The sequence below is a fragment of the Microchirus variegatus genome (genome assembly GCF_963457635.1).
Source record: "Microchirus variegatus genome assembly, chromosome: 7".
NCBI lineage: Eukaryota > Metazoa > Chordata > Actinopteri > Pleuronectiformes > Soleidae > Microchirus > Microchirus variegatus.
The window spans coordinates 24,025,814-24,038,941 of record NC_139808.1 but is presented as its reverse complement, the minus strand read 5'-3'; the positions used below and the strand labels follow the sequence as shown (position 1 = coordinate 24,038,941).

General features: G+C 41.2%; 3 protein-coding genes across 3 annotated transcripts; 2 read left to right on the top strand and 1 right to left on the bottom strand.

Annotated features, from left to right (window-relative positions):
• Window positions 1-891: 891 nt before the first annotated feature.
• Window positions 892-3,098, bottom strand: mrpl20 (mitochondrial ribosomal protein L20). The gene is made up of 4 exons (XM_083892149.1): window positions 2,915-3,098; window positions 2,114-2,224; window positions 1,699-1,776; window positions 892-1,605 (listed from the first exon to the last, which is right to left on the bottom strand). The coding sequence occupies exons 1-4, from the start codon at window positions 2,999-3,001 to the stop codon at window positions 1,432-1,434; spliced, it is 450 nt and encodes a 149-aa protein (XP_083748275.1). The 5' UTR covers window positions 3,002-3,098; the 3' UTR covers window positions 892-1,431.
• Window positions 3,099-3,242: 144 nt separating this feature from the next.
• Window positions 3,243-6,420, top strand: sdhb (succinate dehydrogenase complex, subunit B, iron sulfur (Ip)). Its single transcript, XM_083892142.1, has 8 exons — window positions 3,243-3,373; window positions 4,100-4,233; window positions 4,332-4,417; window positions 4,509-4,645; window positions 4,787-4,903; window positions 4,991-5,092; window positions 5,205-5,327; window positions 5,962-6,420. Exons 1-8 carry the CDS (start codon window positions 3,302-3,304, stop codon window positions 6,043-6,045), a joined length of 855 nt encoding a protein of 284 aa, XP_083748268.1. The 5' UTR covers window positions 3,243-3,301; the 3' UTR covers window positions 6,046-6,420.
• An 883-nt stretch (window positions 6,421-7,303) lies between these two features.
• Window positions 7,304-13,120, top strand: mfap2 (microfibril associated protein 2). Its single transcript, XM_083892148.1, has 9 exons — window positions 7,304-7,356; window positions 8,798-8,859; window positions 10,406-10,453; window positions 10,696-10,719; window positions 10,797-10,886; window positions 10,973-11,014; window positions 11,103-11,190; window positions 12,200-12,273; window positions 12,371-13,120. The coding sequence occupies exons 2-9, from the start codon at window positions 8,829-8,831 to the stop codon at window positions 12,472-12,474; spliced, it is 501 nt and encodes a 166-aa protein (XP_083748274.1). The 5' UTR covers window positions 7,304-7,356; window positions 8,798-8,828; the 3' UTR covers window positions 12,475-13,120.
• Window positions 13,121-13,128: the final 8 nt, after the last annotated feature.

Here is a 13,128-nt window from a genome sequence, read left to right as displayed (position 1 = left end):
GAAGCATTTTAGGGAGAATTTAAAACTTGTTTTTATTCAAATATTGTGAATGCTATTGGTTTCTTAGAATAAAGTTTGAATCAAGATTTAGTTCAATATGACACATGACAAACCGTCCGCTGTATTTTAATGAATGAATTGCTTCTGACATGCATTTATTGCATCACACATGTTATCTTTCATTGCCAGTAAAGTGAAATTCAAACAATGACATATGGCATTTCCTTGTAGTTAAAGTCAAATTGAGTTTTTAATAGTCTGTTCTTAAAATTAGAAGAATTTAAGTTTAACATTTAGTAACTTTTCTTAATTGTACCTTAAAGAAAATGCTGTCTCGTCAGTATAGGAAATTTGTCAAACTTCCACAAAAGCATTGGTTAATTGATTTGCATAAAATAAATGTTCATTTGTTTCAAACTGTTCATAACAAAAATGAACATTTGTTCTATTCTCTTAACAAATCAACAGAATCAATAAGAATTCTCCTCCTGGAGGTTATTTGTATTCAGATAAAGAATTTGTAAATGCACTTCCATTGCTTTAGGTAAAATTAGGTCAAATTTGGATAAATGTAATAAGTATATATTAAAGGTTTTCAATAGTATATTGTCAGTGATAGAGAAGGTTAGTGATTGTAGGTTGTGGGATTACCTTAAAACCAATTATTATTTTTCATCTCTCTGTGCTTCTCAGCTGCTGCTGACGATTCGATTAATTTAATTTAATTTAATTTAATTTAATTTAATTTAATTTAATTTAATTTAAATAAATGTGTCCTTGCAGTAGACGATGCACAATATTGTAAACAAAACATAAACAACAAAGATCTGCATTGGCAGACACAGCCTCCTGCAGCGGTTTGTCCAAGAAAAAAGGAGAATCAGGAACATATATCATAATGTTTAATGAACTAAACATTATGAAGACAATCTTACCACAACAAAGGGTAAAAAAATACATATTTACACAAAGATATAAGCAAACGTATCGATCGTTCTTTTTTCTTTCCAACTCAAAACTCACAGTCAAACGCACATCAAATCATAATGTAACAATGGCTGCATGTGATGGACAGTGAATGTGTGATGTTTAATCTCACCTGTGAGTCTGGATAATTATAGATACAGTATATAGTTATTAGTTATTTCATTTCAAAACTCCTGATGAAATTGGAAAGCATTTTCAAGGACATGGATCTGATGGTAAACTTCTCACCAAGCAGCAACCCATAATATTACAGACACATGGTGGTCAGACCCTGGTCTCAATGAGGGTCATGTGGGGCAACCATGTTATACTGATCAAGAAGAGTTTAAAAAAATTATCCACATGTGACAAAGTAAAGAGTGCAGTTTGAGTCCATTCCCAATCCAAGAGTGCCTGCTCTTTAAAACACACAGCAGCTCCAAATACATAACTCTAGCTGGCCTTTTATTGTAGTAAAACAATGCGTGAGAAAACACCGGGAGGCTCTTTGCCGTCGCCCAGCGCCGCGCGGAAGCCTTCTTGTCGCCGAGCCTTTGCCAACTCGGCAAGCGAGAGGAACGTCCGCGGTTCCATGATGGCCAGATCGCTGATGACGTGTCGGTTCAGCTGAACGCTGGTCTGAAATAAAAAAAATGACAAAAAGTTAAACAACAAAGCTGTATATATAATGACGATCCAAGAGAGTAACAACGGTGTGCTGCCGTAACCGACCTTTGTCAGGTTGTGCATCAGGGCTGGATACTTCAGGCCATGTTCTCGTGACGCTGCTGCGATGCGGGTAATCCAGAGCTGAAGAAATCACAATAATCAGACATGATATTAAAGTCACTTTGTTAATGAGAAACACAGGTAAAAATTGTATGTATATGTAAATGTATAATAAAAACTTAACTACCCACAATTATTCAATTAAAATGTGTAGTTTTTGGTTGCATTATGTAAGATTTATGCTGGGTGTCACAACAGTGGAGAAATGTAGGAGTAGAAGGCGACCATAGATAATGAATCAATTAGAAAACAGGAACACAATAGTTGAAAAAGCAGACACAGCTACTACACTGCTAATAACAAAATAGAAACATCAACATCTACAGGAACAAATGTGGGTCAAAAATTGTGTATTTACCGTTCTCATGTTACGTTTCTTGAGCTTTCGGGCTCTGGTGGCGTAAACGAAAGCCCTCCTCACAGAGCGCACGGCTAGACTGTAGCAGCGGTTCTTCCTCCCTCTGAAGTGCTGGTGGAAGAACACAGAGCACAAGAGGAGGGTGACTGACTACTACAACAACTACAACAACAACAACAACACGACTGCCGTCATTAGCAGGCAACATGAGGCATCGCTCTCTGCCTAGACATCTCCTCCATTACAGAATTATGACTCATCCAATCAGGAGATTTCTGAAGGTGACTTAAAAACAGATGGTGAGATCATGGCGATGACCATGTTCTAATCCGTCTCAGCCAATGTTCTGTTTTTCTCAATACATGCATAATAAATAATGGTAAATATTCAAACAGCTGATCGATGACAGCAGACAACTTGATTCTATTGTCATGTATCTCCACCAGTGATTTTGTTATTCTCAATAGACATATGAAGCTTTAAAATGGTTCAGTGTGAAAGTTTAGGGGAAAATTGCAAAACTGCACCTTTAATATAACAACACACAACCAGACTGAGTGCATTCTGTATTGAACACTGCTGTTTGAGGCACATTTGTTTTGTTCTATTCCTTGTTTCCTCGGTAATACGTTATATTATTCCACTTGTATTAAATTAAAATGTTTCAAAAATGGAAGTTTAAAAACAAACAAACAGCTGTTTCATTGTGGATCATTAAATGGACATTTATTTCAAACACAGTGACAGCATGTTAGCAGGTTAGCTTCCATGCTACCTCCAGGACATAGTCCGCTCTCTTACCCGTGCATGTTTCAGAAGTTCTTGAACTTTCCAGTATCTGTCAGGTCCGCGATTTCTGATCCAACAAGACAGCGTCAGGAAAACCATGTCTGCTCACAAACTCGCCTCTCTTTGACAGAACGATGGTGACCTTAATTCCGATTTAACCTACAAAAAAAGACCGAGCTCACTTCCACATGACACACGCGCAGGTGCAGTATGGTAGAAAACATGGGTGCGTTTGTTTTAAAACCCCCAGACGCGTGGTGCGAGGCGTGGGCGTCAGTGTTTTCCGTTCCCCGCCCGTCGTGGTATGTAAGCGGGACACGCACTGCCACAAAAGCGGGGTAACGCAGCCGCGGTGCATGCTGGGATGCTGTGTTGATGTAAGGTCAGAGGAGCTCCAAAATGTCGGTGGTTGCTTTCACGTCCTTGAGCCGCTGTGGCGTCTTGGCGCTCCGTTCCTCCGCAGGACTGGTGGTATGTTTAAAAGTCATTAGACCGAGTTTAGACGTGGCTGCTACTGTCAGACGCGAAATGTGTTCACGGAGCCCGACGGAGTCTGAAAAACCCCCGCTCCTGTAGCCGCTAACTAGCTAAACAGCTAACGCTCGCTGTCACTTGCGGTTAGACTGTGTTTTAGTGCCTTGACAGTAAAGTATTGTGTATATATACAGGGAAAAAAATACAAATACAATATGAAATGCACACGAGAACAAGTATTATATGTTAAATACTCCCCAACAACATTGACATTATATGGTAAATATGAACATTCTTGGGCACTTCGGCGGTTCAATTCCGGGAAGGGCTGAGGTGCCCCTGAGCAAGGCACCTACTGTATTTACTACTGTTGTGTTATTAAGGATGGGTTGAATCCACTATCACTAATTGGTGTGTGTGCTTGGTTTTCTTCTTTACCTCCATCTGAAAACATCTAATTTAATAACAATAAAGTAGTCACACTCTATGTGTGCATATCTCCCACATCTAGAATTTCCATGCACTTATTGCGGCAACACTATGTTTATGATCTGCATAGAATTTGCACAATATTCAAACGTTGTCCTAGTGTCTGTGGGTTTAAGAGGAGAGTTTAACAATTCCCGTGTGTCTTCTGTTTGCTTTATCAATTGCCTGTTCATCAGGATTGTATTCCTTTTTTGCCGTATATTGATCTTTCCTCTCCGTTGTCGCTGCCGTCAGTCGGTGAGATGCGCTCAAACCGCAGCGGCTCCAACGGCACAGCCCAGAATAAAGAAGTTTCAGGTGTACAGATGGGACCCAGACACTCCAGGAGACAAACCCCGCATGCAGACCTACGAGATCGACCTCAACACGTAGGTGTTTCCGCTTTTTCTCCGAGACGTGTGGAGGTTTAGGAAAGGCCATTGTGTTCAAAACCATGCTGATGGGTTGTTTCTTCTTCGCTTCGTAGATGTGGTCCAATGGTTCTCGACGCCCTAATCAAGATCAAGAATGAGATGGACTCCACCCTGACTTTCCGTCGCTCCTGCAGAGAGGGTTTGTATCATGGATTACGCAGTAATAAAACTCTTCAATGCAGTTTTCAGAAATTGTTCTGAAAATGTTTCATATTATTTGTTTCCTGCAGGTATTTGTGGCTCCTGTGCAATGAACATCAACGGAGGAAACACGCTGGCTTGTCTGAACAAGATTGACACCAACCTGAGCAAGCCGTCAAAGATTTACCCCCTGCCACACATGTATGTGGTGAAGGACCTGGTGCCTGTGAGTCCTGAACACGAGGCCTCTGCCCACCAGAAATAAAGTTTTATTTATTAAATTAAATTAAATTAAATTAAATTAAATTAAATTAAATTAAATTAAATTAAATGTTTTATATTCTCCCCGGATTGTCCTCGTTTTCAGGACATGAGCAACTTCTACGCTCAGTACAAGTCGATCGAGCCGTACCTGAAGAAGAAGGACGAGTCGAAGGAGGGCAAAGATCAGTATCTGCAGTCTGTAGACGACAGACAGAAACTGGTACGCCTCTGTCTTTACCTTGATGAAGTCAAACACGTGTATATATATACAAATACATGTATTTATTCTTGTCTTTCTCCTGCCTAGGACGGGTTATATGAATGCATCCTGTGCGCTTGCTGCAGTACGAGCTGCCCCAGTTACTGGTGGAACGGAGACAAATACCTTGGACCTGCTGTGCTCATGCAGGTGTGTGTGTGTGTGTGTGTGTGTGTGTGAGCACATTATTAATACTAATGATGGTTGATTTGGAAAAGACCATACGTTTTTTTAAAACCAAGCATTCCCTTGTGTCTCTCAGGCGTATCGCTGGATGATCGACTCGCGAGACGAGTTCACAGAGGAGCGTCTGTCCAAACTGCAGGATCCTTTCTCGCTCTACCGGTGCCACACTATCATGAACTGCACCAAGACCTGCCCCAAGGTAACATGTCACAGCATGTCGTGTACCCCGAATTCATGCAGGGTTGCTTTCCCTTTTTGTTGTTTGAACAAACACAAACGCAGACGATAATTTGTCACAGTCTGTGCGTTTACATGCACAGTTTAATTGAGCAAAGGGCATAGTCTGACTAAGACAGGCAACTGGACAATTTGCAGCACAGCAGTTTATACGCAGCCTCCGTCTACTTCCGGGTGAAAGACCAGGGAGTTCGACTCAAGTCCGACTAACATACACATGCAGGAGTAATTGGACTATGAATCACATTATGTGGGTATCTTAGTCTGATTAAGACTAGCTCTATTTTAGTCGGACTAACCTGTTTACACGACCAAACCAAATTAAACCAAATTATTGTCTTATTAGTTGAGTGTGAGTCTGCTTCATGGTCCTATGATAACCTTGTATTGGTTACTTACGCTGACGTGTTGAAACTCACTTAAAGAATCAGCCTGTTTTTAAGGTTATAAATGCAATTTTCCGCCTTCGTCACCAGGCCTTCATTATCCACATGTCCACGCTCATCGAAAAAATCAATCTCAGGGACTTACATTCATGCATGTGCTTTGCAGAACTTGAAATATCAAAGTCATTCTCTGTCTCTCTTTTTCCTCAGGGCCTGAATCCCGGCAAAGCAATAGCTGAGATCAAGAAGATGATGGCCACGTACAAGGAGAAGAAGGCTGCTGCTGCTGTCTGAAACTCCCCTGTCTTTTAGTCCAACCTTTTCCTCCATGATTAAATTATGTACTCATTAAGAATGCTTTATGAGGTCTTCATGAGGGCCAGTGTCTTGAGTGTGTGAGATTGGATTTGGTTGTATACAAACGCACATGTACAGTCTGAATGCAGGAAAGTGAGTGTGAGTGTGTGTCTGAGTCTTACATGTGCCACAAAAACAGGGATTTATGTCCAGCTCCTGTGTGTGTGTGTGTGTGTTCAAGGAGGAGACGTGAAGCTGTATTTTCATGTGCGTCGACATTTTCTCAGCTCGTTTCCTCTCAGGTGAGCAGCACCTCCACAAAAATTAAAGACATTACAAACATTTAAAGGTGTAAATGTTCCCTCAGATCAAGAACAGACTTTGTTCATGGAAAATAAAGAGCTGAAACGCTACCTTTTTACTCTTATTTACTCGCATCAACAGCTTCATTACTGGGTTTAGTATCTCCATTGTGGTAGCCATTATGCATCAAATACATCAAATGTATATTTTAAGTGTAGCTGATTTACTTACACACCATTATTTGAAGCTTCTCTCCTTATTTTAGATAGATAAATGGACGAATAATTGATCCTATGTCCATTTAAGAATATAGTCCCGTATCTATACAAAGAATGGGAATAAACTGAAATGGAATAAGATTTTTAAGAGGACAAATTGTAGCTATACAGATAATAATCTTAATATGCAACATGGATAATCCATGTGACGATGGGACATATATCGCACATGAATTGCTTTTAATTAAAGGCAAACCTTTACATATTTAAGTGGTGACCAAATAAAACATGTAAACTTTAATGTGTCAGTCAACATGGGTCAAAGGTCACAAAGGCTTTTAACTTTCTCACTCAGGACCTTAATTAATTCACCTGTCCTCATCATTCACCATCAGTAACGTATGGGATTTAAAACGTAGTAAAGTACTTCCAAAAAAACATAAGTAAAAGTAAAATTACATAAAAAAAAAAGTATTTTATTAAAGTATTTTTTTTTAAGTACTTATACTAAAAAGTATAAGTACATGCAATAAACCCTATTTGATTACAGTAACGTGAGTAAATGTAATTCATTACTTCCCCACCTCTCGCTGAGACTCGGTGGTTCTGGTTAGACCCGGGTCTTGTGGGGTCTGGTCGGGTCTGGGGGGGTTGGACTGGACTGGACTGGGAGGAGACTGGAGATGCGGGGTGGTTCACTGAGGCTCTGCGCTGCTCCTGCGCTTCACAGGACATGAGAGAGCTGAGCTGAGCTGAGCCGAGCCGGACCAAGCTGAACCAAAGAGAGGTAAGAAGACAAACCGGGAGACGCTTTCTGCACGTTTGCATGTTTTAAAACTGGACTGAACTAATGTTAATGCACACAGAGCGTGAGAAGATTTAAAACTTGTGCAGAAAGAAAAAAAAGACGTTGAGAGACGGGACGTTTAGCAGCCGCTGATTGGATGATGCAGAGACTGTAATGGTGGATGAAGTGCGTGCATGTTCATGTCTGTGGTGAGCTGACAACATGTGGTCCTGTGTTTTCACTGGAGAGGAGGAGGAGGAGGGAAGAGGGGGAGGGGGGGGGGGGGCTCACAACAGCAGCCTGCAGCCAGGGCACTACAATGGCCTAGTCTGGAGGAGGGGGGGGGGTCAATGAGGGCACAACACACACACAATTATAGATCAGATAGATTGATAAAATCAAAGTGTGTCAAAGAAGATGATATCTGTGTGTGTGTGGGGTGTGTGTGTGTGTGTGTGTGTGTGTGTGTGTGGAGGGGGGGGGGGGGTTCTGTAGCTGGGAAAGAGTCATTTGGGAGAAGGGAGGGGGGGGGGGGGTTAATCACTCCCAGATGTGTGCTGTGAAAACATATGGTTCCTGATCGCCACTGTGATGCACGAGAAGAATGTGTGTGTGTGTGTTGTACTGGACCACAAACACACACACACACACACACACATTTATTGTAACACATGTAGAACTTGTGCAAACAATGTTTCCATCACGTTTCGTGTGCAGCCTTCACTTCCAGGGCCGCATCCAGTGTCTCTGGAGAGAGAGAGCTGGAGGGTCCACGGTGTAGGATGTGTGTGCATGAAGGAGGAGGAGGAGGAGTAGGAGGAGGAGCGTTCATACTTTCCACGAAAGTGGAAAAGGAAAAGTAGTTTTGTCAGTGGTGCACGACGGATTCCCGGGATTATCCATTCGGTGACAACTGTGACTTCTCTGAATCTCAAATCTCACAATCCCGTAATCCCTATGTCCTCACGTTGATGTTTGTCTGTTGTTTGGGGTGAAGATGAAGGACAAGAGGGGGGGGGGAGGAAATGACCAGTGAGGGTGACAAAAGGGAAAATGGAAGGATGTGGACACAGAAAACTCAGGGCTGGGCTGGGTGTGTGGGTTGGGGTTGTGGGGTGGGGGGTTTCTCTGTGTTTCTTTTCCTGGAATGCAGCGTCGAGTCTGTGTCTGAGGGGAAAAGTAGGAAAACAGAGGGATTTGTTCTTAGGAAGACAGACGTGCCACATTCTTTCTCCCCCCTCTGTTTTTCTGTCTGGGGGCCAGAGGAGGGAGGTTTGGACGTGGGTAAATGGGGAGGTGTTGGTCAGAGGAAGAGCAGCAGGGGGTTATGAGAGGTGATGAAGGCCACGGGGGGAAACGAGAGGAAGAGGAGGAGATGTTTATCCCACTGTATTCCCCTGGTGTTGCTCTGCTCTGACTCTTCATCCTCTTCGTCCTCCAGTGTTGAAGTCAGTCTACCTCCCACAGTGACCATGAGAGTCCTCCTACTAATCTGCATGCCAGGTAAAAGCACCACACTCCTCTCAAACTCGGGCTGCAACGACTCATCATTCATTTCCATTTGTCAGGAAGCTTCATTATTTGAAATGCAACATTTAGACGAACACTGAAGAAAGCTGCATTCAGACACGACTTTGAAGGACTGCTCTGTAGCATTTAGGGAGGGATCATTGGCAGAAACTGAATATCCTACCAATAAGAAGAAGTACATTTATATAACAACACTACAGTTCAAAAGTTTGGGGTCACTTAGAAATGTCCTTATTTTTGAGGGAAATCACTTTTTGTTCAATGAATCTAACATTAAAGGTGAAGTAAGTAGTTTATAGTGCCATCTAGAGGAGAGGCTGACATTTACAACAAAGAACTGCTCATCTGCTCACCCCCTTCCCTGAGCGCTACGGTGTCCTCAGCCGGTCAAATGTCGTCCTCGTCGTCTTTCTCCGTGTCAGCAGATGAGGTTCGTGAGGCGAGGGAGAGGGCGAGCTTCCACGGCCGTAGCAGACGAAGCGGAGAGAGTGGAGGCGGGACTTCCGCTACAAGTAAAGCGACACTTGATTTGTTCTCTCGCGTTTGTCCTTACAGGCTCCGGTAGAAACATGGCGTCTCGCTGCTAACAGTGGCTATGCAACCGCGGCCCGCGACCATGTTATTTTACATGACTTTTTGAAACACTACGAAAATGAAACAAAAACTATTATACAGCGACTAGACAATGCAGGAGCACATAATATGTATAAAAGAGTGGATTTTGGGTCATATAAACCTATAAATACTACACAGTGTCCCTTTAAATGAATCATAAATACACTCTATACATTGTTAATGTGGTAAACGACTATTCTAGCTGCAAGCGTCTGGTTTTTAATGAATATGTATAAAGTTTTATGTCAAGACAGATGGAGGCAACAACGACATCGCGCTAGTAAAGCCAGATGGCTGCAGACACAAAGAAGTACACATATGTGTATAGAGGCCCATTTCCAGTGTTCTAATGGTATTTTGTGTTTGCTAATGGCGTTAGAAGGCTATTGGACGATTAGAGAACCCCTGAAAACCCTTGTGCGATGATGTTAGCACAGCTGAAAACAGTTTTGCTGGTTCATTTTTCTGACTTTTTATGGAAAACACAACAAAAATTGTATAGGTGACCCCAAACTTTTGACCGGCAGTGTACACAACTCCTTATATGGACATCCTGCACTGTGTGTGTGTTTATATAGGTCACATATTCAGGCTTTAAAAATGTGTCATATTTTAGCAATAGTTGTGCAGAAGTCACATAAATTAGAGTTTTTCTTTACGCTTTGTTGACGTATTTCAAGCATTTCTCAAATTCAGTACGAATGTAAACATTTTGAGTACTTTTTTTTTGCTCAAGTGTGTTTATATTTTTTACGCATTCTTACAGCCTGTGTATAAACTGTACAGAAACAATGTGTGTTCTAAGCATTAACGCCTCGTTGTTGTTGTTGTTGTTGTTGTTGTTGTTGTTGTTGTTGTTGTTGTTGTTGTTGTTGTTGTTGTTGTTGTTGACCTCGTCCCTCAGTTCTGCTGCTCGCTCAGGGTCAGTACGAGGAGCCCTTTCCATTTCTGGGTGAGTTCATGAAAGACTCTCCTCTTTGTTGCAGCTCAGCATCTGTTCCTGATCTCTCTCTCTCTCTCTCTCTCTCTCTGATTGTTGTTTACCACCCGCGCAGCAGCAGCAGCGTCTGTTGTCACTGTGTGTGAACATCACGTCTGCATGTTATTATTCTGTAAAACGTCTTTCTCATGAAGTCATCGTTTGTTTCACTGTGTTGGTCTCTCAAAGCGTTTTTTTCCATCTCTTTTTCACAGACTATGTGCCAGATTATTTCCCAGGTAAAAATGATCTTTTACCTTCATGTTTAAATGTGTTGGACAAACAAAATATTTACTTCTCTTCTTCTTGTTTCTAGAGAGTCCAGATACTGAAATACCCGACTCTCTTCCTGGAACCTTCCAGCAGCAGGTTAGGTTTCCACCCGTGGTCCGTCCAGAAAAAACAGGTAAATGCACCGAGTTCTCCCCCTTAGGAACAGGTTTGTTTGTATATAAACGCATGATTAAAATCTCTTTTCCATGTGTACGTCAGGGTCTGATGTGGAGACGGAGCCCACAGAGCCCGGCCCTCTTGGTGAGAGAGCTGCACAGATAATTGAGAGTTGTTTACTCGTACGAGTGGAGAAAAAAACAACAACTTTTTTGTGTGTTTCATTTGCCAGATTGCAGAGAGGAGCAGTATCCCTGCACCAGACTCTACTCTGTCCACAAGCCGTGCAAGCAGTGCCTCAACAGCCTCTGCTTCTACAGGTAATTAAAGGCTTCATTTAGGAGGGTTACTCATTATTCCAATGTATTAATTTTATATACAAAAGTAAATAATCACAATAAATTCATAGTGGACTGGAGAATATCCTCAATAAGTGACTTGAAAAATGCTGTCTCGCTTGCCAACATACAGTCCTGGTGATTTATTTTGAAGTGCCACAGAGGGGGAGCCTGCATTTTCCCCGTCAGTACAGGAGGAAACTCTGTGTTGTTTTTAAATTATTGTTTACACTTAAAATATCAATAATATCTTTCTTGCAACATGACATTTTTATGTAATTATTATAATAATTCTTATTATTATTATTTAATTTAAGGCCCACTTCACCCATAAAATAAAATGTATTTTATAAATAAGATGTCTTTTATGGGTGGGAAAATAAATAAATAATAACAAAAAAATATATATATATATATATATGTATATATAAATATATATAAGATATATTCAAATATTTTTCTATATATATTATATTTCTCTGAACATTTTAAGAAAAAAAATTTTTTTTATTATATTATATTAAAATATATATATAGAAATATATATATATCTTTTTTTTCAAATTGACAAAAAAAAGTCGACGTAAAAGTCAGCCGAGTAAAAGATCTGAAAAAATATATATAAAAATATTAAAAATAAATATATAATAAATAATAATACAAAAACGGGTCAACTGTAACCCGACTGCAATATAATGTGAATTGAACTACAAACTAAAATTACCCATATGTAATTATAATAATATTAGTATTATCATTATTATATAATTAAATAATTAAATATGGTTATATTATAGTATTTTTTTTTTTTTACAATTATTGCCACAATATTGTGACTCACAGTCATTTTGTTCAGGGTAATCATGACAAAAAGATCTTCTTTTTTTTCAACAGAAGAGGGTTTATTTATTGCACAGATGATGTAATAAAGTCAAAAACTTAGTCACTCGTCATTCTTCACTGTGTGTGTGTGTGTGTGTTTCTTATTCAGTTTGCGACGCGTCTACGTCATCAACAAGGAGGTGTGCGTGAGGACGGTGTGTGCGCACGAGGAGCTGCTCAGAGGTGTGTCTTGTGTTTAGTCTGTCTTTATGTTTATACGGAGAGACTTGTTATTGTAACTGTGTGTGTTGTTGTTGTTGTTGTTGTGGTCTTTTTGTAGCGGACCTGTGTCGTGACCAGTTCTCTCGCTGTGGCGTGGCAGCGCTGAGCGGACAGTGCGCGTCACTAGGAGGAAGCTGCGGGAAAAGCTGCGGCGGCTGCTGATCGAGCCGCGAGCTCAGGGACACGACCTGCCCGCGTGCCGCCGTCGCCGTCATCCACATCGTCCTCCTGACTCTTCTACATCTACACAACTCATTACTCTTGTGTTAGGTTAGGCTTAACTCCTCCTCCTCCTCCTTCAATATAACTTTTGATGATTTTATAAAAATCACTGGTGCTATAAACACGTCACACTGGTGCTATAAAGAGTTAACCTGTAGAGACGCACATAAAACTGCAAAGATATAGCGGTGTTTTTTGTTGTTGTTGTTGTTGTTGTGTCACATTAATAATCTCTCGCTTTGTCGTTATTATGTTACTGTTACTTTGTCACGATGAGCAGCGACAGTGACATCACACATCAACACTAACTGGTCTCACTGTAGAAGACCGTGAGACGTGAGGGGAGGGAGACAGACAGACAGACAGACAGACAGACAGACAGACAGGTGGTGGTGGTGAGTGACCTCAGTTTCCGTGCTTAGCGACCAAAGCTGCGAGCTCACGTCGGTGCAAACGCGTGCCCTGGACAGGCATCTCACACGAGCCGCCTCTGTACTACTGCTTTGTAAAACTGTCACTATAAAGACTGAGAAAAACAAACCTGTTTGGTGTGTGACTGAGTCAAAATACAAGGGAGACGGACTTAGTAAAAAC

Coding starts and splice junctions, on each gene's coding strand:
- mrpl20 (XM_083892149.1), bottom strand. CDS start 3,001: ATGGTTTTCCTGACGCTGTCTTGTTGGATCAGAAATCGCGGACCTGAC. Junction 2,225..2,914: donor AACTTCTGAAACATGCACGG/GTAAGAGAGCGG, acceptor TTCTTCCACCAG/CACTTCAGAGGGAGGAAGAA. Junction 1,777..2,113: donor AGAAACGTAACATGAGAACG/GTAAATACACAA, acceptor TGATTTCTTCAG/CTCTGGATTACCCGCATCGC.
- mfap2 (XM_083892148.1), top strand. CDS start 8,829: ATGAGAGTCCTCCTACTAATCTGCATGCCAG. Junction 10,720..10,796: donor TGTGCCAGATTATTTCCCAG/GTAAAAATGATC, acceptor TCTTGTTTCTAG/AGAGTCCAGATACTGAAATA. Junction 12,274..12,370: donor GCACGAGGAGCTGCTCAGAG/GTGTGTCTTGTG, acceptor GTCTTTTTGTAG/CGGACCTGTGTCGTGACCAG.
- sdhb (XM_083892142.1), top strand. CDS start 3,302: ATGTCGGTGGTTGCTTTCACGTCCTTGAGCCGCTGTGGCGTCTTGGCG. Junction 5,093..5,204: donor GACCTGCTGTGCTCATGCAG/GTGTGTGTGTGT, acceptor TGTGTCTCTCAG/GCGTATCGCTGGATGATCGA. Junction 5,328..5,961: donor GCACCAAGACCTGCCCCAAG/GTAACATGTCAC, acceptor CTTTTTCCTCAG/GGCCTGAATCCCGGCAAAGC.